The following is a 21751-nucleotide window of genomic DNA, read 5'->3' as shown; positions in this document are numbered from 1 at the left end:
GACTATCAAGGAAACCTCACTGCCTGCCAACAGATGCCAACATCCACGTTAGGTGTGCTGACCCTCCTAACTTGCTCCTGCAGGTACAAAAAAAAAAGGTTCCAAGGTCCAGCAGTGGATGAAACACCCTGGAGAGAAGGATGTGTGGAGGGGGTCCTCTCCTCCAGGATGCGGCACGCTCCCACATGAACTGTCAGCCACCCTCAAATGCCCTTTTGTACAACTAAGAATGACAGTTGTCTCCTGAGCTTGTATCAGCACATGCAAAACTGGTGCCAGGTGCTTTAAATAGATTAGCTCTTGTCATGTTATCCTCTTCACAATGATTCTTTGTACCATTTATTGCTGAGAAAACTGAGGCCCAAAGTCACACGTAAGTGGCAGAACCAGGATTCAGACCCAGGGCTGTTAGACTGTAAAGGACTATGTTGTTTCATATAATTAGAAAGTCTGAGCTCAGTTATAGGGAGAAACACACGCTACTTTGCAGATTTCTTTTAGTCATATCCATTGATTGCTCGTGGGTCTAATGCTGCATTCTTACCACCCAGAATAGGTGGGCCTGCCCATTCTATCACCTCTGCCTTCCAGCTTCTTAACTTGAGGCCTAACATTGTCCCAGCTTGTAGTCTAGGCCCTTCCAAGTGTAACTGAGCAAGCAGCTCCTTTGCCTCCGCCATTCCTTACAGCAGTGAAATCAGCCCAGCCTCACTCACACAGACTGGGAGTCTGCTCCAATGCCCAACAGGTGTGCGGATACCTCACGTTTAGTGGTACTGTCCTCCTCTCTCTCAATGTGGCTCGTGCTGGCAACTAGGCACTTTCCCATACTTTTCAAAGTAGGAGTTGCTCACGTGCCCAGTTTCCAAGATTGGCTCTGCCTTGGTTCAAGTTCCTGGGCTTGTCCACTCCCAGGGCCTGATACTGGCTTGAGCTCCCAGTCTAGAGGCCTTCAAGACCATTGTCAGAGAGCCAACACTGCTTCTTAAGTTTTCATGCCTACGTCAGGTCTCCCAATTCCTGCCCTTGCTGGGCTGCATGGGGTTAATTAGTTCTAGCTCCAGATTCCATTCTTCCCCAAGTAGCCCTGCCAAGAAGAAAACCCAGTCCAGGCCCACCACATGCCCTGGGTAGGGAGAGACACCCTGCAAAAGTGCTGCTGTTAAAGAGTCTGCATGGTAATTTGGACAAAATTCTGCAGCCATGCACAGAATCAGATCTGGGGGGTCAAAGGATGGATCTATCCACCAAAGGAGCCAGGAGGCCTGAGGTGCTTGGATATGTGTCATGAAGACTAGTTTCTAGGAGTGAACTAACACAAACGGCAGCAGAAATTGAGAGGTCAGCTTGGCTGTTGGTTAACAGATTTTATTTATCATTTTAAAGAGAGGTTGACTGCATGCACATTGGAAGGATACTATATTTCCTGTGGGGGGGAAACCTGATCCAGCACAACCCTCTCCTGAATCATGGACTGCAATGGACCTGTTTGTTCAGTCTGGGCTCCTGACTTCTTACAGCCCACCTCTTAATACTGTCTGGGTCGGGCCTGGGTTATATTGTACAAAACAGGAGTGACCCTAAGGAGCAGAGAGGGGGAAAATGGGGTGGGGAAGAGAGTTGGTCCGGGGCTACACTCTAGAAGTAAGCCTTGTCAGCTACACTCTTCTTCTCAAATTTTTGCCTAAGTTCAGAAACCAGGGCTGACTGGATAGGGCTTTCCAAGGCTTTGGGTTTGGGTGACTGTTGAGGCTGTAGAGGGGTGAGTGAGCCAGAGACTGTAGGCACAGTCCAGGGGGCTGCACCCACACTGGGCACCTCTCTAGGTGGAGGAGGGGGAACTGGGGCTCTGGGGACTGGGGGACTTCCTAGGCTGTTGTTGTTGCAGTTCTCATTGGGAGGATCCTCTCTGAGCACAAACTTAGCAGCAGCCTTGGTCCTGTTGAACTTGAACCACTCGATATGGACAGCGTGGGGTGCGGGGCTGGGCCGCTTGCGGAGCACACGCCTCACTGGCAGGATTTTGTTGGACTTCTTGTTACGCCAGAAGGTGGCAGTGGAGATGAAGACGGTTGTAGCCACTATAATGGCCATGATGCCAGCCAGCACACCCACAGCCTTCATGGGATTGTCTTTCATCTGCATCAGGAAGGTGTCCATGGGGTTTCGGGACAGCATCTGGAAGAGAGAGCCACCCCTGCATTCAGCTGCCCTGCCTGGTCCTTGGAGGACAGAGCAGGGGTCGTGAACTTCCTTAAGCCTGATAGTTTTTTAAACTTTCTGGCATCAGTTATTCCTTGAGAATCTGATGAGCACTATGGGCTTCATCCCAGAAAAATACACACAGAGAAAAAAACACAGTGCATGCAACCTACCACAAAAAGTGCACACAGAGAAAGCATGATGCAAACACTGTCATTTGGATTAAGACCTTCCCATTAGCTGGATTCTATTCTCCAGAGAGTAGGATATCATTTACCTTTGCTTGTGGGGTGGATATATCCTCAAATCTAACAGGAACCCCTAAAATAATGACTTTCTTCCTGACATTGGGCTGAGAACTATGTACTCAAAAGCCAGAATTTATTTATTAAAATCGTGTATTTATTGTTGCATGTTTAAACCTCAGTCACCATCAGAGTACTACTCTTCATTTGATTCAAAACACCTATCAAGACATTGTTTCCACTGCTCAAAACAGTGTTTGAATTCATTGACTTTGATGCCTTTTAGACTTCTGATGTTTACTGTTTCACCTCTTCCACATCCGCAAAACATTTCTTTTTGAGGACTTTTTTCATCCAGAGAAACAACAAAAAATAGTCACTCAGGGTGAGATTGGGTGAATGGGTAGGGTGGGGCATGGGGTCATTGCATGGGGCATGCGGTGTGGGCAGGTGTGTTCATACATCCCTCATCATGAAATGGGCAAAGACATTGAAAGAGTCTCCAAAAACAATTTGCTGAAGCTGAACAAGCCTCTCACAACACCAGTTGGTACCCTGATACAGATGGCTTCCTAGAGTACTCACACAGCAGGGGAAGCCTAGAGTACTCACACAAGTGTCCTGCCCTACAAAAGATTATTCTGTTTGGGGGGCGTCTCCCCTCATATAATGATTTCACTTCTGCCTTCCAATACCATAACAAGGAGGTATCATTATTCTCATTTTACAGAAAAGGGAGAACAGTTTGGCAAAGTCCAAAGTCACACCATTAATGAGTATTGAAACTAGGATTTCAGCCTGATTCTAAAGCCTGTGTGTTGCACAGGAGCCTTGGCTAGCACGTGGGTGTGATGGCACAGGAGCCTGTGTCAGCATCCAGTATAATTTGGAGGAGGGCTAGAGATGGTCTTTCCCTCCAGTCACATTGCAGTGAGGCTCAAGATGACCTTCTTCCCCACCCAGGCTTTGTACCCACCTCAGTGTCTATAATGTCAATCTTGAGTAAGGCCGTGGTGCTGAAGGATGGGGAGCCACGGTCTTTGGCCTGCACCTCCAGGGACCATGTATAGTCCCTGTTAAACGTGACATTATTCAGGGCATCCAGGGAATGGATGGAGTTCTTGAGTCGGATCTCCCCTGTGTGTGCATCGATGTCAAACACGTTGGCTGGCTCTGCATGGGTGATGGAATAGTCCACCAAATTATTGGGCTCCTCTGCATCCTGGTCTGTGGCCTGTGAACAAAGAGGGACAGACATGGCTGGGCTCCTAGGAAAGTTCTTGTGTACCCTGGCTAAACCAGTATGTCATATGGGGCTTGCTCATTGATAGGGAAGGGTATTGATCCTACTGAGTAGACAGGAGCTGGGAGAGAAATCGAATGTGTGTGCTACTATGAGCCAGTGTCCATGCCAGGCCCCCTGTGTGTATCATGATGTTCCATTCTCAGAACAATCCACATAGTAAGCATTGTTGAAAAACAAAAGCTTGGGTACTAAGTGACTTGTCTAAAGATAGACAGGTGGAGGGAGGGGAGCTGAAAGTCAAGTCTGTTGGCTTCCAGAGTCCCTGCTCTTCCACACTGGGCAGGCAGTGTGGAACAGTGGGAAAGGCATTGCTTAGAAAGCCGGCAGACCGGCTTTGTAAACGAAGATAAAGCAACACTTAGCTTGTCTGAGACTCAATCTTTTCTTTCATTAAGTGGCAATGATACTTTCTTTTCAGAGGTTATTTTTGGGTTGAGGTGAGGATGAGGACATATAAAGTATCTTAAAAACCCTTGGCCAGAGTGAGAATCCAATATGTTTTCTTTTAAAATAAATTCTTATGCCACAATGTTTCTTGCAGCTGCTAGAACAATGCTTTTAGGGGAGCTTAGCTGTCTTTGAAGCGCACCTCAATTTTCACTGGGGTTCCCAGCACCATCGTCTTCTCTTGCATACTGTTTCCAAACTGGGGATAGTGGTCATTGACATCCAGCAGAGTGACGAACACCTCAGCCAGGCTGTACCTGCCCTCTGCGTCCTCCGCCTTCACATAGAAGTTGTACCTGGCAGTGGCCTCAGCATCCAGGCTGGCCCAGGTCTGGGTGCAGATGATCCCAGTGGATGGGTGGACCAGGAAGCTGCCAGTCACAGAGAGCGCAGGCAGGGGTGTGCACAAGCATAAGCACATGCACATGCACATGTGTGCACATACATGCCTATAGTAATGAGCTGCCTCCAGGAAGTGGCAATAATGCATTATGCAGCTTCTCTCAGGTATTCCACATGGCTCTCTCCCATCATTACAGTCTGACCAAGGGAAGCAGGTCCACCCAACTCCCTTCCATTAACATTGAACGTAACTACCTGAGTCACAGACCTTCCCTCTCCTCCTGCGGTTTGCCCCTCCCTAGCCCAGGACTGCTTGCCTGGCTGCTAAGGCCATGGGCCATAGCTCCGGGCCATCATGATGACTCCTTCTCTCTCAGATCCCAGTACCTTACCGTGTCCCTAGTACCTCTGCCTCAGGCTCTCCACTGCTTCCCTCCACTCCTGCCCCATGCTAACCTTCGTGACCCAGGTCTTGCCCTTTCCAGGTTCCTCCCGACTCTGGCACAGACCCCATGCACCCGCAGCCTCTTTGCCCAAGGCCCTGTCTGGGGTTGGATCTACTTACAGGTCTGCCCCGGACCCATAGATGGAGTATCTAACTTCACCCCAGGGACCTGTGTCTGGATCCACAGCCTGGAAGAGAGAAAAGCTCCCAGTGCCACCTGCCCCTTGGTGTGGGCACATTGGCAGCTCATGTGTCAGAGGGTTATTTCAGTGGAAAAACTAGGGATTTGGGGGTTTGCCCAACTGTGGTAGAAACTGATCTGGAATCCTACCCCAGAACCCTAGTTTTCTGTCCAGGAGGTCTCAAGTAATAAAAGTACAAAAAGACATAAATCTGTACCCTTTGTAAATGAGAAAAGAAAAGGTGAGTCCTATGCCTTGAGTTTAAAGTTAAGCATGTCCAAACACAAGCTAATGAGTATGGGCATATCAAACTGGAACCCAGGCTTGTCTGACTTTATAAGGTCCCCTTTAGTGGGTCCCAAGCCGACCCTCAGTCCCTGGGCCAGTCCCCAACCCACTGTGACAGCCACCACGTTGGAGCCCCCTGGAGCATTCTCGGGGATCCTGGCAATATAGTAGTGAGAGGTGAACTTGGGAACATTGTCGTTGGTGTCCAGGAGCTGGATCACTACATCCGCAGTGGAGCTGAACTTCTCCGGGGTGTTCACTTCAATGGCCAGGAGCTGAGGAAGGAAGGAAGGAAAACAAGGACTTGTCTTGGTGGCAATCACTTCCTGTCTCAGGGCTGGCCCAAGACCCACCTCAGTTCCCTGGACCCTGGCTCAGTTCTTACTGTCAGCTGCTATTCCTACCACCACTCCAGGAGCCACCTGTAAAGCACTCCATTGTTTCCCCCACCAACTTGCAATGCCAGCTTTCTTGTAAGTTTCCACCTGGATTTAGGCCAATTTCTTTTGTTCTACTGATTTGTTTATTCATTTTTAGTTCCAATTTTTAAATGTATTGTGCTTTATGACATAATTTAGTATATTTAGAGCAAGTTCCTGCCTCGCTCTTTTTCCCTGAATGTTCATGACTGTTATTATAGTTTATTTCTCTAGACAAAAACCTGTGTAATTGTGCCAAGTCTCCTCACCACCCCTCTGAAGGAAACTAAGACTTAGCTGAGGTGGCATTGGATTCTTTATAATGAGAATTTGCATTTTTAACAGGTTTTCCTTCTTTATATCTCTTTGTTAAATTTTTGCATTTTTTTGTCATTTGGGTCTTATCTATTTCTTGATATAGTTATTCCTAATTTTTTCCTGAGTTCTTATTGTAAAAAATATTTGATTCTATTATTCCCAGTGCTATTTTTTGTATGTAAGAAAACTATAAAATTGTGTGTATTAACTTTGTGATCAATCATGTTAACAACTTTGCCATGTTTCTAATAGTTTTTCAGTTTTTCTTAGGTTTTTCTAAGCAAATAATCATTTCATCTAAAAATAATGATACATTTGTCTTCCTCTCTAATGTTTATACCTCTTATGTCCTTCCTTTATCCAGGGATAATGTTATCCCAGGAAGAGTGTAAATAATACTGGCCACAGCAGGCATCCAAATTTTGTTTCTAACTTCACAGAATGTCTTTAGAATTTCACTTTTAAAAATGATGCTGGCTATGTGTGCATGATGTATAATTATAAATAATTATAGCAATTTAGGGTAAGGGAGTATAAGGGCACTAAATGGTAATGGAAAAATATAATAAAAATTAAATAAAATTTAAATAATAATATTTTAACCTTTTATTTATATATTATTTATGTTTATGTATCATAAGCATTGTTTATGTTTCTAATTTTAAATAATTACAAATACAAAGAGGTGCTTTTCTTACATTCTACTAAAGTTTTTATCACCATAAATGACAGATGTCAAATGTATATGAGAAAAATATTTATGTTGAGAAGTAGTTTTGCTTTCTTCACCTATTAACATGGCACATTATATTGGTAGTTTCTCTCCAAGCCCTCCTTGAAGTCCTGGGGATAGCTGTAGTTTAGAAGCTGGAGCTCATAGAGGCAGTGGGGGCAGCAGGAGTGGGCTCTTGTATCACTCTTCTTCCTCCCCTCTCGCTCCCCAAATCAGCAGTAGGGGCAGAGGGACTGAGAGAAAGAGAGAAGCACTAGGAGGGGCAAGGGTTAAAAGAGACTCCCTCAGGTATAAATCCAAGTGCTGTTGTGAACTCCTGGGACTCCCTCCCCCATTCAGGCCAGTACAAAGCATCACATACCTTGAAGGTTAACACTTTGAACTTTTCAAAGTCTATGGCGGCTGAATTCTCCACAATGATTGTGACCTGGGCCTCATTCAGGACTGTCTGTGGGACCACTCGGAAGATGCCCCCGGGTCCCACTAGGCGCAGGTTGAATTTAGCATTGGCTCCCTGTGCAACAGTTTGGAAAGAGATAACAAGGAAGATGAATGAGAATATAAACTCATATATAATAGTGTTGAGCAAGGAGCCTTCATATGCCTTTAACCTTGGAAGGTAAGTATTTTGTTCTTTTTGTAGGTGAGGCAGTCAGTAATCAGAAAGACTTAATAGACTATGAGGACTATTCAAGAGAACAAACACAGAGGCCCAGCCCTGTATGGGTCTAGGGGGCAAGAGGACACACACAGAAATGCCTGTCTGGAAGCTCAGATGCAGAGGTGCTTTTGTTTGACTGGCTTAACTTTTTAATTAATTGTGAATGTCTTTAAGCCACGCAGTCTTTGATTAGCTACTGTCCCACCTCTCTCTCTTGGTTACACCCTCCTGTTTCATTCAGTTTGTGACGTGCCAGGTCCCTATGACGTAGGCTGTGAAGGCTGATGCAACCTCAGCTGTGAGACCTTGCCCCATACGATTTTCAGGAAGACGGTGGAGAGCAGAGCTACACACCTGGTCTGAGTCGTTGACAGTGATCTTCAGGCCCTGCAGGATCTCCCCCTGAGGCGGGTGCTCATACATGGTCAGCTCAAATCTGTTCTGGGGTCCACTCTCTCCATAGAATGTAGGTGGGTGGTTGTTGAGGTCCACGATCCTGATGGTGACAGGGACCATGGCCTGGGCAGCTGGGCTCCCTGCAGAGCTGACCTCAGTCACCTAGGATGGGGATAGGTGACTATGGTTGTGTGACAGGGTGACTCTAAGATGGCCCCAATGATCCCCACCGCCTGGTATTCATTTTTGAGTCATCCCCTCTCTTTGAGTGTGGCCTGGCCTAGCAACTTGCTTCTAATGGATAGAATATGGCAAAGGGAGATCCTACTTAGTGATTAGATCATGAGAGATTATAACTACAGTCTTCTAGCAGACTCTCCTGCTGGCTTTGATGAAGCAAACAGCTATGTTTCAAGGAACTAATGGTGACCTCTAGCCAATAGCCAGCAAGGAACTGAGACAGACTCAGTGAGCCCTCAAGGAACAAAATGCTGCCGATGACCACATGAGCTCAGAAGGTGGTCCTTCCTCAGTGGATCCCTCAGTGAGAAAGCAGTCCAGGCTGACAGTTGGATGGCAGCCACATGAGAGACTTTGAAATTGAGGACTTAGCTATGCTGAATCTGGGCGTCTGACCCACAGAGACTGCAAGATACAAATGTGTGCTTTATAAAGCCACAAAGGTTTGGGATAATATATTACAATATCTCTAGGAAACTAATACAGTGCTATTACCAACCCCATTTGCCAGATGAGGCATGGAGGGATGAGACAGTCACCGGAGTCATAGCTGGTGAGTAGCAGATGTGCCTTATTCCTTAGTTAGTGTTTCTCTACCTCACTGCACTATTCCCTCTTTGCTGCCAGACATGGGTTCAAACTCTAGCTCTGCCATGCTCTATCCTTTTGTCCCTTGGCCAGGGGAAGGTGGCAGGGAGAGGAGGTGCGGAGACACACAATGGGTAAATAACACAGGCTGCAAAGCCATGGTCAAGAGTCCCAGGCCCCTCATGAACCATGTGGCAAGCATCATATAAACCCCTTTAAGGATCTCCTTCCCCTTGTTCTATATGCACGCACTGGTCTCATGTATCTTAATATTTCCCTCTCTTGTCCCTGCTCTGTCACGCCCCAGACTCATCCTAACTCTCCTTTCTAAGAAGCCTGCACCTCTCCATTTCCTACTCTCCACTCTGCTGGTGCCTATGTTGCACGTGGCACTGCCATTCTTTCACTCAGCTGATGGAGTGCTCTCTGCAGGTTCCCCTCGACCTCTCTGTGTCTCCTACGCTGGATCCTCCCTCCCCCATCCTCCTCTAAGCCTCAAATGTTCCTCCAGCTGTGATCTTGGCCCATGGCCCCTCTCTCCTCACAGCCATCCTCTGGCTGACCTCATTCCCACCCAGCCTTTTACAGCTGCCTGTATGTTCGTATCCTCTCCCCTAAATTCGAAACCTGTCTCCCCTCCTCAAGGGTGGAACGTTTCAACTTTACTGTCCCTAAAGCAGCAAAATTTGTCATGCCTGTCCTAGTCCATTTGCCTCCTCTCTGTTCCTGATGGCATGGTACCACCATGCTCGTTCATTCCTCTCTTCTCCCCCACGACGCACAGCCAGTCAATTGTCATTTTCCGTGGTCTCTGCCCTTCATATTTTGCAATTTGTCCATTTCTGCCATTTCACCTCCCTCATCCCCCAGGCCCTCTTCATCTATCACCTTGGCTGATGGCTCTGCCTCTCTGTTTCTTGTCCATCTTCCTCCAAACCTGAATCAGGACCAGTGTACTCAAATGCCAGGCTGGTCTCACTGCCTTTGGTGCCTCCCAGGGCCAGAGGGCATGGAAGACCAAGCTAGAGGGAGTTACCTGTACATGTAGCTCATACACCTCTCTTTGGAGATGGGCAGGGCTCTGTGTGACCAAGATGGCTCCAGAAGTCTCATTAATTTCAAAGACCCCATCACTCCCTGTCAGAGAAGAGATGTACCCTATAGTTCTGACCAGTGCCAGGGGTCATAGGGGAGTCAGGCCAGGTACAGTAACCATACATTCTCCTCATGCATTACCTCATTGAAGCCTCCTCTATAGAATGTTATTCTATTATCTGTGTCTTGCCAATGAGGAAACTGGGTCTCAGAGGGGCTCAGTAACTCTGTCCAAGATTACACAGTAAATGCAGAGCTGGGACTTGAACTCACTTTTGTCTGGCTCCCAGGTTTCATAGCACTTTGGTTCTCTTATGTGCAGTGTGTGTGTGTGTATGTGTGATGGGAAAAGAAACAGAGAAAGGAAGAGAAACAGAGGGAGGGAGATTAAAAACAGGGAGAGAGAGAAGGAGAGAAGAGAAGAGGGGGCAAAAAAGAGGAAAGAATAAAGGAAAAAAGACCAAAGAAGAGGGCACAAACAGTCAAGAAGAGAGGAGAAGAAAGGGGGCCATGGGTACTTGGTAATTTGTAAAAGTTTGAAGTGGTGGCGGGGAGGCAAGGCAGTTGAGGGTTGGCATACCTGGGAAAAGGAGCCTGTGTATGGTGGTAGTCCTGTTTGTCCATGCATGAGCCCTTACATCCTAGGGACAGGGTTGGAGGAGGGAACAGTGCCTGGCTGAGAGCATGTAGACATATGGATGATGGGAATGGGCATTAGGTGTTAGAGCCCTACTGAGGGGCCTAACCCTGTAGGGACCAGCTACTGAGGGCTGCAGAGCCTATCCCAGGCTTGGCTCCACCTGCTCAGTTGCTGCCCACTTGAGTAAAAAGCATAGACTTGGAGCCAGCAGACTTGGCTCAAACCCAGTAGGAACCTGGGATGCCTACTTATCTTCTCTGAGCCTCAGTTTTCTCATCCATATATAGGACTAGTACTAGGGAAACACTGTATGGTCATCCCATTTAATTAACTAATTTAAGTATATGTTCTAGGCCAAAAATTTTAGATTAAAAAAAACAAAGCCATTTAAAGAATATAAGAAATGTTGCTATTCCTGTCAGTGAGCATATGCCCAGAGCAAAGGAAACATAAATCTGCCCACCCAGTGCGTCTTTCCTTGTGCCTGGACCTAATGACAAGTGGGGAACAGAGGACATATCCATGGACACTTGTTGCTTAGTGGAGGGACCCAGCCTCTCTTCTCTATACATTCTGTGTTTCTGGCCTGATAGACGATGGACTGGGACTCAAAGAACTGGGGAAACCTGCTCTGGTTTCCCAGGGAGTCAGAACTGCTGCCGAGTGATGGCCTGTCCCCAAAGCTGACCCAGACTCACCGTTTAGGAGACTATAGAGAATGTGGTTGGGTTTGCCCCGATCTCCATCCATGGCGACCACTGTCAGTACCTCCGAGCCCTTGGGAGAACAGGAGCAGCTTCTTGAGTCTGATGTGTGATGCTAGGGCTCTCCCCTCCCCAGACACTGCCATATCACAAAGGGGAGGTGTTGCTCCCACCCAAGAGAAGTGGCAGGCCTTTTTGGCCCTACACCTTCTCTTCAGGAACTTGCAGAACCCACTGGCCTCCCAGGGCTGGAGGGTCAGCCTGAGCTCCACTGCTTCCTCATGCACATGGGCAGGCATGTGGATTGCCCAGGGACTCTCAGACCACACAACTCTGACTTTGCCTCCTTCCCCACACACTGCGCTCAGCCCTCAGCTCTACTGTACCTGCCTCCAGCTTCACCTCCTCTGCCTCATCCATTTTTTTTTTTTTTTTTTTGCCTTCAGAGATGTGCAGAGGGAGAGGCGAGAGACTGGTAGGAGAGGGCCAGCACAGGGGTGTCCAAAGCAAAATATAAGAATTGGGATTCTACCCTTCAACCCTGGAGTGCTGTTTGAAGGGTTTGGACAGAAGTGCCACAACTAGATCTTGCTTGATTTTGACCTACCCTCCCTGTAATCTCCTTCCTCAAGTCCTTCTCCCTGGCCATTTCATACTCCTGGGTCTTCTGGGCTGACTGAGCACTGCCTCCTCTCCCCTCAGCAACTCTCTCCGGTCTTAGCTCCTCAGCAGGACAGTGGGCTCCCCTGCCCAGTCCCACAGGCCTTCCAGGGAAGCCGGCATCTCTCTCTCCCTCCCCCCTTCTCTGTCTGCTGTCTCTCTCTCTCTCTGCTATCTATACCATTTGGCTGCCAGCTTCTGGAAAGGTGGTATTTAGCTTGGGGCCAGCATGTGAATGATCCTCAGTAAATGTGTTTCATTGTTTTACAGAGTCAGGAGTAATCAGAAACTGGGGGAGTGAAAATTGAGAATGCAATTCAATTCCATGGAGAATTCTTGAGCCCTATGAAGTCTGGCTCCAGCTATGGCTCTCCCCACAGGGAACTCCTGGTCTGGCTGGGGGATCCTGTGAGTGTATACCAAGGAGGCATGGAAGGAAATGCTTATGGGGGGGGTGTACATAGCATGGGAGCAGAGAGGGGGAAGCTTCCATCTCAACCAAAGATATCGGGGGAAGTGGTGCCAGGGCTGAACTGAGAAGGGCAAGGGGCATAAGGCTCATGGGCATATTTCGGGCAGAGGGATGAGCACAGAGTGGTGAAATGGGCTGGGGTGGGTAGAAGATGGTGAAAGCTCATAGGTGGAGGGGCAGCTGACCCTTGGGTGCCAGGCTGAAGAGTTGGTCCTTCCTGGAGAGGCCAAAAGATAAGTGGCCCAAACACTAGGGGCAGAGAGTGCACTGAGGGGAGACAGCTGAGGTTGACCTTTGAACTGTGTGTGATATCCAGCGAGGGTCATGGTAGTTCAGCAGCAAATTGTAGGAGTAAGTTGTAGGTCTGAGAGGCCCCAGGCCACAGGCTTAGGGCTGGGGAAGGACAGAGGCACCTCATCTCCCATATAGGTGTAGAAAGGGCCCCACCCAAACCAAGGCTCTCAAGTACCTTCCCGCCTCTCTTTTCAACCCTTCTGAAGAGGCAACCTTTGCAGTAGGTCTGGGATGAGGGGAGAAATGACTGGCATAGTCTTGGCACCCAGTATGTGCTCTGTACACGAGCACTTACTTCCTCCCCATTTATACTTCTGGAGGAAGGAAAACCTGTTGACCTGAGGCTGAGTCAGCCTCCATGTGAGGAGGGTGACCCAGGGCTGAGCTCAGCCATGTCCAGCAGGGGGATCTCGAGGCAGCTTGAAGGACAGGGTAAGAAGCACTAGGAGGGAACACTGGGCTGAGGGGCAAGTCACCCACCGGAACGGTGTCCTCGTACACATAACCATAGTAGGGTGTGCCCACAAAGACAGGGGCCATGTCCTGCACGTCTTCCACGTTGACTGTGACTGTGGTGGTGGCTGAGAGCACCACATCAGCCCCTTGCAGCCTCCCTCCGCCATCCTGGGAAGAATCAGGGAGTAAAGAGAGGTTGGGCTCTGAGGTTGTACAGACCTCAGTGGAATCTGGCTCCTGCCACTTACACGAAGCGGCTGCCCCCTCTGAGTTCTGTTTGCTCCTCTGTCACCTGAGATAATTCTCTCCTTGTAGCAGGGTTGGGAACATGAAATAAAATCATGAGTGAAGGTCTTTAGTCAGTGTCTTGTACAGTAGGTACTCAGAAATGCTCTTTTGGAAAGAGGGTTAGTTCACTGTCCAGGGAAATCATGTTGGACAAGTGGCAGAAGAGGGAGTCCAAGCCAATTCCCTTCCCAGCCAGAAACCAAACCTCAACACCTGCTGAGGACCTATCAGAGTATAACTCGGCTGTGCTCAGCATGTAGAATGGAACAGTCACTGAGCCCAGCCCTCATGGAGTCACGGTGGGTGGGGCCAGCTCAAGTTTCCTGGCATGGGCCGTTACCAATGGCCTGTAGCCAGTATATGACCAGCAAGGGCATTCCTGGAAAATAAAACACTGGGCCTAATGACTGGGAATTTTTTCCCTCAGGGGGAGGAGCAACCACTTTGGCTTAGCACTTGCAGAGTTGCAGGTCCATACCATACACTTTAGAAACATAAGGAACTTAGTTAAGACTTGTGGGAGGGCTGATGAGGAAACTGAGGCTCAGAGAGGGTAACTGGTCACACAAAGAGGAAGAGGTGGGTGAACAAGCTAGGGAGGTGTGCAGAGGCTACGTTGTGGGGCATGTGGTGGGACATGAGTCTTCAGGCCATGGCCACCTGGTCCTAGAGAGGGAACCTGGCCTGTCAGTCCCCAGGAGAGAATGTGACTTTAGAAGCCCACAGTCATCAGTCACCCTGGAAAATATATTCACGTCTGGGCAGGGTTCGCTCAACAGAGATTGCAGCTGCACCCTGCACCCTCCTCCTAACCCCATCCCAATCATCTGCTGTCCAAACTGCCCCCACTGCATTGTAGAACCTAATTCTGCTCCCATCCCAGGGTGGCTTCCTCTGACAAAGGCCGAGGAAAGACTGAATGCTTCCCATTCCTCCTTATTACCTTGGCAACCACAATGACGAAATGGGTCCGGGCCTTCTCATAGTCCAGGGTGGCCTCAGCCTGGAGGCGCAGCACACCACTGTGATGGTCCATGGCAAATTTGGAGGACTGAATATTCTGTAAGAGTGAGGAGCAAGCTTGGCCTTGGAGAGGAACCCTGGTGGTCCCCAGAATGCCCATTCTGCTTACTGAAAGGGGATCTCCACTGTCTTTGGTCTGGCCTTGGCACTGAAGTTCAAATTTCAGGGCACTCAGCCTTTCTGGCCTCCAAGGTCCCCCTTGTCAGGGCTCTAAGTTTTCCCTCCCACTCCCTCAGTCAAAACCAAGAAGGCCCCTTCCACAGAACCTTAGCTCTCCTCTCTGCTTATCTAGAAAACAGTTGGGTCTGGCTTTGGACTAAACTCTGGCCTGCAGGTTCCAGCAGGTAGAGATGTCAGCATAATACTTTAATCTAGGTGGGGTGGGATCTTCACTCCCCCAAGAAGTGACTGTGGGCCTGTCTGAGGCAGCATCTGAGGTGGGGGTGGGGGTGGGGGTGGGGGTGGGGAAGGAACAGGAGATGATCCACAATCTACAAAAGGGTCACTGCATGTCATAAGCTGTTATTGGAGCTTTATATGGGTTTAACCTTCACTGCAATCCAGTGAGGACGTGCTTTTTATTTTTCCCATGTTACACAAGAAGGAACTGAGCTGCGAGAGCTAGATTATGTTTGAAGGCCCCACGAGTGGTAGGTGGTTAGACTTCTCTAGAACCTGTAGAGCACAGGAGATATTTCTACAAGCTATGTTTTTAACCACCAAGCTGTACTGCCTTGAAAATTGTGAGACCAAGTGAGTAAATGTGGAGAGAAGAGAAAATGCTTTAGAAACAGCACCATGTGATGGAGGGCAGCTGGTTCCTGGGGAATCTAGGGAGAGGCAAGAGGTATAAGGAAGGGTCTTGCCTTTGACAGGGTGGGATGTATGGACAGGGATGTGGTGAGGGGATCACAGCTCCACTCTCAAGTGCTGCCCCTTTGCCCTTTTGCCTATAGACAATTCTTGGCAAAACAGCTTTAATACACCCTATGTGGGTGGGTGCAAAGTGTCTGGGCCTTCTCATGGAGAAGGGTTTGGAAGTAGAGAGCTGAGGGTCCTGGAGATCTGGGGAGAGAGAGGTAGACCAACCCAGAGGGAGGCAGGGTGGGGCAGTCAGGAGAAGACAGCTTCCACCCAGGCCTGTCTCACATCCTCACCTATCTGTTCTACCCCTGCATTTACTAAGAGCTCCTTGGGGTCTGATGTGGCATCTCTGACAATCTCTGGGAACAGTAGATGCACTGACCTAAGGGCCCTGGTGATGGAGGTGGGGTCCACTAGGTGTCCCTTCTAGCCCGTGCCTCTGGTTTCATCTTGTGTGTACTGTCTTACCTGTAGGAAGTAGGTGACACTCCCTCCAGACCCTGTGTCCTTATCCACGGCACGAATCTTAAAGATACTGCTCCCAGCAGGTGTATCCTGAGAGGTCATAGCCACAGGGGTGAGTCCTGTGGCACTGACAGAATGCTTAGGGAACTGGGGTAATGGAGGGTCATGGAGAAGTGTGGTTAAAGGAGTGAAGGACTGAGGAAAGGTGAAAAGGTAGTGATTGAGCCAGAGCACCCCCAACAGGGGGACGGGCAGTGACAGAGGAAACACATCAGAGTGGGTGCAGGAAAGAAGGAAGAGAAAGGGAGGAACAAGCAGACAGCCTCCCCTGAGAGAGAACCTAAGACTCAGACTAGATAGACTATTTAAATATGAGCTGAGAAAAAGGTTCATTAACATGAACATGCTCAGTATCACCAAGAATCAAATACATACGATTTTGAACCAGAATGAAATATCTTTCTCTTATAGAATTAACAAACATTTAAATATTTGAAAAATCCCCAGTGTTGGCAGCGGTCACTGGGGAGGGGGCACAGGGCAGGGGACAGGTTGACCAACCCTCCCCCACACCCTGGAGGAAAGAACACATCAGTGTCCTTCTGGAGAAGAAATAGCACCTCACAGCCATTCATGTTTTCGACCTAGTTAGTAATTTCAAATCTTGGATTGTGTCTTAAGGAAATAATTCTAATTAGAAAAAAGAAACTTTTATGTTTGGAATTTAATGTCTCTTATGACAGCAAAAATTTAGTCTTAAATATCCAAACACAAGAGAATAGTTTCATAAATAATGGAATGTTCACTTAGCAAATGCTATTAAAATAATTATGCAAACTTATAAATTAATTGAGAAAATGCTTATAAATTAAATGAAAAATGTATACAGAAAGCGTATTTAGTGTAGTCCCAACTACATAAGACAAACAGAAAATAAATCCAACCATCACAAAAATGACTAGAAAGAAATACATCAAAATTTAACAATGCTTTTTCAGCCTTGAGAGGTTTTGTGTGATTTTGAAACTCTCTTTTTCCCTACTTTTTCATATATTTAACATTTCCACAATTAATGTATATTATGATTTGGAGGAATGGTAAATGAGCATTCCTTTGGAAGAAAAAGAAACATGTGAGGAGACAGCCATGGAGCTAAGGAGGACACAACAGGAATTTCCCTGGGGCAGTGAGCAATGGAGAGGCGCGCTGCACCCCGCAGTGCCTGGTCTCCTTGCCCAGGCCACAGGGTGGCCCCAGAAGGCAGGCCATTAGTCTAGCGTGGGAATGCTTGGGCCCTTTCTACTGGCCTCTTGCTTACCTCAGGAACGTGGACAATGTAAGGCTCCTGGATAAACCTCGGCACCTCGTCGTTGGCATCAGTCACCAGAATCACGACTTTTTCTGCTACCTAAGAAGAGGCAAAGGGGACAGGATGTGGGGCCATGAGACCTGGATGATAGAAAGGCAGCAGCCCCGAATGCTCAAGGTATGTCTCTACTCATCCTCCTTCTCCTCCCTCCCTCCACCCTTCCTTCTTTTCTTTATTAATACAACAAATATTTTTAAGCAACTACTTGATGCCAAGCACTGTGTTCCATCACAGAAATAGAAGACATAGTCTGATAGTGTGTAATTGATAGGATGAGATGGGAGAGCAAAGATCAGTATATGAAAGAAGGGTAGTGATATCATTCAGGGTGATGACATTGGCATGCCAGACACTGCGGGCAGGGCCCTGGCACTGCATGACTCTGGGAGCAGCATGCTCACCACGGCCTGCATCCCCTAGGGCTGTGGGTGCATGGTGCAGGAGGCTGTGTCCCCTGGCCCCAGAAGAGGCACCAAACCAGCCTGTGGTGGCGGACAGCAGGGAGGTTTCACAGAGGAGTGAGGAGAACTAAGCTCTGCAGCAGTTGGTCAGGTGAGAGGGAAAGAGGTGAAAGAGCAACATGTGCAAAGGCAAAGGGACTGAAACACAGTGAGTTCTGAGAGCATAAGTAAATTTATAGCCAGGTGGTTGGTGAGGTCAATGTGGGAGAAAAGGCGAAGGAGGCCAAAGGTGCCCAATGGGGAGGCCCTAAATGCTGACTGAAGCTTGGATTCCACCCTGAGGGTTGTGGGGGCCAGCTGTTAGTGCTTTCTGAACCGGGTTGTGGCCAGGTCTGTTTTCCACAGGGATGGCTCTTGGCCAATTCAGAGGTAGATTGGGGTTGAGGGCCGCAAGCAGGGAGCACCTGCAATGATTAGGGAAGCGCTAATGAGCGCTGCAGGGAGGTGGTGGCTGTGGGGAAAGAGGTAAGGGAGAAGCTGGGGCCTGGGTGCCCAGGTGTTCAGCTTGGGTGACTGAGAGGGAGGATCCAAGAACCAAGTGGGAGAAGGCAGATGGGAGAGCAGATCTAAGGAGATGCTGCAGAGCATGGATGTGCTCCATCCAAAATGCAGCTGACGAGTCTTGCTTGCTCCATTCTTATTCTCTCCCTCCCCCACTGGCCTCACTCACTGCAGCCCTTGCCTGTGGGCACATTGGAGGAGGTCTTCATGGGCCTTAGCTAGAGTTTGCCAGTGCGTGAGTCCCCACCTCCGCCTGCACCCTCTACCTCAGGTGGGAGGAAGGAAATGTGCTCAGGCCCAGGGAGCTGTGTGTTGCCAGGGAACTGGCTCAGGTGTGCACTCACCAGATTCAGGCCATCAGAAATGCTGATGATAGCTTCAATCTCATCCTCCCTCTGTGAAGAACAGGACTGAGTGAGTGTCCAGGAGTGACGTACTCTAGAGAACTCCCCTCCCACTAAGGCTGGGAACAGCTCTTCCTGCACTTCCCCTGAGTCCTGAGAGGAGGTGTGGAGTAGGGGCGGGTGGCCCAAAGCTGCCTTTAGCCATGCTTTCTTCAGGGTTCTGCATGTCAGGGATTCTCATGGACCCAGAGGGATTGTAGAGGGCCAACAGAAATGCTTCCCAGATAGAATGAAGAGGGATCTATTGTGCTGTAGGTCCCAGGAAAGGGGGTTTATTTCTTTTTTTTTCTCCTTTTCCTTCCCCCCACCCCCACCACCTTATCTCCTCTCCATATTTCAGTTTTGCAAAGGTCCGGGTCTGTGGTGTCTAAATTACTCCCCATGACACAGTGAAGAAGGGTATTGAGGTTCCTAGGTCCCCAGGAAGGGACCACACAGTCACACTTTCACTGCAGCCTCTGAGACTTACCCTTTCGTTTCTCTACGCTGGCCTAACCCTGGTGGAGTCTGCCATCAGACCAGAGCCAGCAGTAGCCCTATAGCTGCAGTCCAGTCATCTGGACAACTAGGCCCACCAGGCTGGTGTGCAAGCTCGAATGGACAAAGAAACATAGCAGGTACCCAGGAACCTGAAGGTTGAAGGGTGCAAAAGGGTACGAGTTTTACCAAGCTCAGACCCACTTTCTAGAGCATACTTTCCATCCCTGCTCTGCTCTCTGAGTTTTCTGTGGCTTACAGGACCTCTCCAAAAACAATATTCAGGGGACCTTCCAGCCCAGAGATGTTTGTCTGTGTGCCAGCAGGCTGTACTCCTCCTTCCTCCCCATACCTCTCTGTCCAGCTCTTCAACCAGGGTGATGTTTCCAAAATTGGGGTCAATGGAAAAGACACTTCTAGCACCAGAGTTAAAGCTGATGTGGTAGGAGACAGGGTCTCCCTCTGGGTCTGTCCCATTCAGTGTGTACACATGAGAGCCTGGAAGGAAACACAGATGGGAGACAGAGAATCGGGGACCCAACTTTTCCTAAAAGGAGCAGTTGCTCTGAACCAGAGTTTCAGCTGTTCATGCAGTGAGTGCAGTTCAGTGCCAAAGGTACAGCCCTGAACTGAGCACTTGCTGCTGTCCTCACTGTTGCTGGCTGCCTCCCATTCTTCATCTTTATTCCTCACAGCTGTTAGTGAGATGTTTGTATGGACCACTTTACAGCTTGTCATCTATGATACAGATTGCAGAGGAGCTTCCGGTCTGCTGTGCCTAACTCTAGGCCTTAGTCTGGTGACTCCTGTCTCAGGAGCCAAGAGTAGGGGCTTCCTGGGGAAAGGAGCTGGAGAAAGGGATACACCATTAAGGCCAGAGGAATGTCCCTCTGGGCAGTACTGTCCCTCATGCGCAGATTAGTTCCTAATGGATTTCTGAGCAGGTTGCCTCTTTTACACCGCGGTCCCTTTGCTCAGACTTAGGGTGAGGGAGAAGTGCAAATCTCTATCTTCTTTCACCTTCTTCCTGTCTCTCCGTGTATCATGGGGGACTGGGTGTTCTTGGGCATTTCAAAGCCTAAGGACCTGAGATTCTAGGAGTCAGTACATTTGCTCAAGGTTACAACAGTGTGTGCTGGGCATCTAAGCCCCGCAGTAGCCATCATGCTGCAGAGTTCTGCCTGCCACCTAGAGCCCCCAGCCCAGCTTAGGTCTCCCTGCAACAGCCCTACCCAGCAACACCCCTAACCAGCAACAGCTGTAGGGAATTCAGAGCACAATCAGGAGCACAAGCAGTCTGGCACTGGCGTCTCTGTGGGCTGGGAGGACTGACTCACGGTTGGGTGTCCTGTCTGAGGGAAGGAGGGCTGCCCCTCTTGGAGACCTATAGGGGCGGGTCCTAGGGCTCCTCACCAACAGGGGTGTCCTCCGGGAGGCTGAATAGGGCCATGTTTCCATTCGTGCTGCCGACCCCGTTGTCGAAGAAGTGGGGGGCGAAGTTGGCTTGGGCTAGGAAGAAAATAGAACAGATGGGACACCCAGACACGAGAAGGGACAACTTCGCACCAGCGTGGTCCTGCGTTTGGTCCCAGTCCAGGCAGGCTGACACTCTCCTCTCCCGCCGTAGCACACCCACGGACTCTGCTGGGGAGCCTCGGCGAGGGGTCCCTTCGCCACCATCTCCTGTGGGCCCAGGCTTGTCAAGGACACGGACGATCTGGGGCGCTTAGGATCCAGGCAGCGGTCAAACGAAACCCATCAATGGGCAAAGGGGGATTCCGAACCAGAAAGGGACAGTGGCCTGGCCAAGGTCATATCAGGGGCGGGTGCTCCCTCCCCTGCCCAATGCAGGCAAGCAGAGCAGCCGCCTAACTGCCACCCCTGCTTTTGAAGAAGAGAAGGGTAGCGGGGGTCCTGTCCCCGAATTCTGGGTCTCCAAGATACTGGCCTCCGAGGAAGTGCCTCGGGAGTTCTTTACCAGCAGGGCCAGGCAAAGGGAAGAATCGCCTTCCTTCCTTCCTTCCCACCCGCCGTCCCACTCCCTCAAACCAAGTACCTCTCTAAAAGTGAACGGTCTAGCACTGTGCCTCTGTGTCACCCAGGGTAACGCCAGCGCCTATCCCTCGCCCCCCACCAAGGCCCGGAGGCCCAGCGGTCACTCACCCAGGCAGAGGCGCAGCAGCCCCAGGGCCAGGGCAGCCCGCGGGCCGAGCCTCATGTCTCCGCGGGCGGATGGTGTAGCTCGAAGCAGACAAGGCCCGGCGCAAGAGCAGCCAGCATGCCCCGGCCCGAGAGGATCACAGAGGTGATAATGGGGGTGGCGGCAAAGTGGCAGCTGAGGGAGTGGGCGCGGGGCGGGACCGCCGCGTGGTGCGAGGGCGCTAAGCCGATGACACGGCTTGGGTATGCGCCACTGGAGCGCTCCCGCTGCCTCCTTAAGAGACCAATTAGTGCGCGGAAAGCCGAGGGGACCTGCTCCAGCCGCGGGCGGGGCTAGGGGAAGGGGGCACTCCTCTCTCCTGCCACTCCCCCTTTGCTCAGTCTGGATCAGGAGTCCAGGGGCTCCCAGGTACCGGACAGAAGCTCCCAGGTAACCCCTCCACAGCAATGTGGAGGGGGCCAAGTGTCTTCCCCAAGGGTGCCCTGAGCAGGGCACCCTGAGGTTGGAACTTCTCCGAGTCCCCACATTCCTGTGGGGCTGGGCTCCACTTCCTCTGTGACTTTCAGGGAGTTTGCGCTCTCTCGGAGCCTGAGCATTCCAGATTG

At 49.8% G+C, this 21751-nt stretch overlaps 1 protein-coding gene across 2 annotated transcripts; it reads right to left on the bottom strand.

Annotated features, from left to right (window-relative positions):
* Window positions 1–1334: 1334 nt before the first annotated feature.
* Window positions 1335–21417, bottom strand: CDHR1 (cadherin related family member 1). 2 transcript variants are annotated; one of them, XM_037049355.1, is made up of 17 exons: window positions 21149–21416; window positions 20399–20494; window positions 19338–19483; window positions 18449–18499; window positions 17092–17181; window positions 15777–15863; window positions 14365–14481; window positions 13158–13301; window positions 11246–11324; window positions 9849–9949; window positions 7943–8146; window positions 7289–7441; window positions 5568–5732; window positions 5108–5175; window positions 4343–4571; window positions 3424–3681; window positions 1335–2178 (listed from the first exon to the last, which is right to left on the bottom strand). In XM_037049355.1, the coding sequence occupies exons 1-17, from the start codon at window positions 21201–21203 to the stop codon at window positions 1639–1641; spliced, it is 2583 nt and encodes an 860-aa protein (XP_036905250.1). In that variant the 5' UTR covers window positions 21204–21416; the 3' UTR covers window positions 1335–1638. The 2 variants fall into 2 exon arrangements, with proteins under 2 accessions (XP_036905250.1, XP_036905251.1); XM_037049356.1 differs by lacking the exon at window positions 7943–8146 and having other exon boundaries at window positions 21149–21417.
* Window positions 21418–21751: the final 334 nt, after the last annotated feature.

The sequence above is a fragment of the Sturnira hondurensis genome, unplaced genomic scaffold (assembly GCF_014824575.4).
Source record: "Sturnira hondurensis isolate 20B ecotype Veracruz unplaced genomic scaffold, ASM1482457v3 Scaffold0006496, whole genome shotgun sequence".
Lineage (NCBI taxonomy): Eukaryota > Metazoa > Chordata > Mammalia > Chiroptera > Phyllostomidae > Sturnira > Sturnira hondurensis.
This window is presented reverse-complemented; position numbering and strand designations above follow the sequence as displayed.

Excerpts from the sequence above, each read along its gene's own strand:
- CDHR1 (XM_037049355.1), bottom strand. The coding sequence starts at position 21,203 with ATGAGGCTCGGCCCGCGGGCTGCCCTGGCCCTGGGGCTGCTGCGCCTC. Across the intron at positions 20,495-21,148 it reads GCTGCTGCGCCTCTGCCTGG|CCCAAGCCAACTTCGCCCCC; the intron begins GTGAGTGACCGC and ends TTTTCTTCCTAG. Across the intron at positions 3,682-4,342 it reads GAACCCCAGTGAAAATTGAG|GCCACAGACCAGGATGCAGA; the intron begins GTGCGCTTCAAA and ends CTTTGTTCACAG.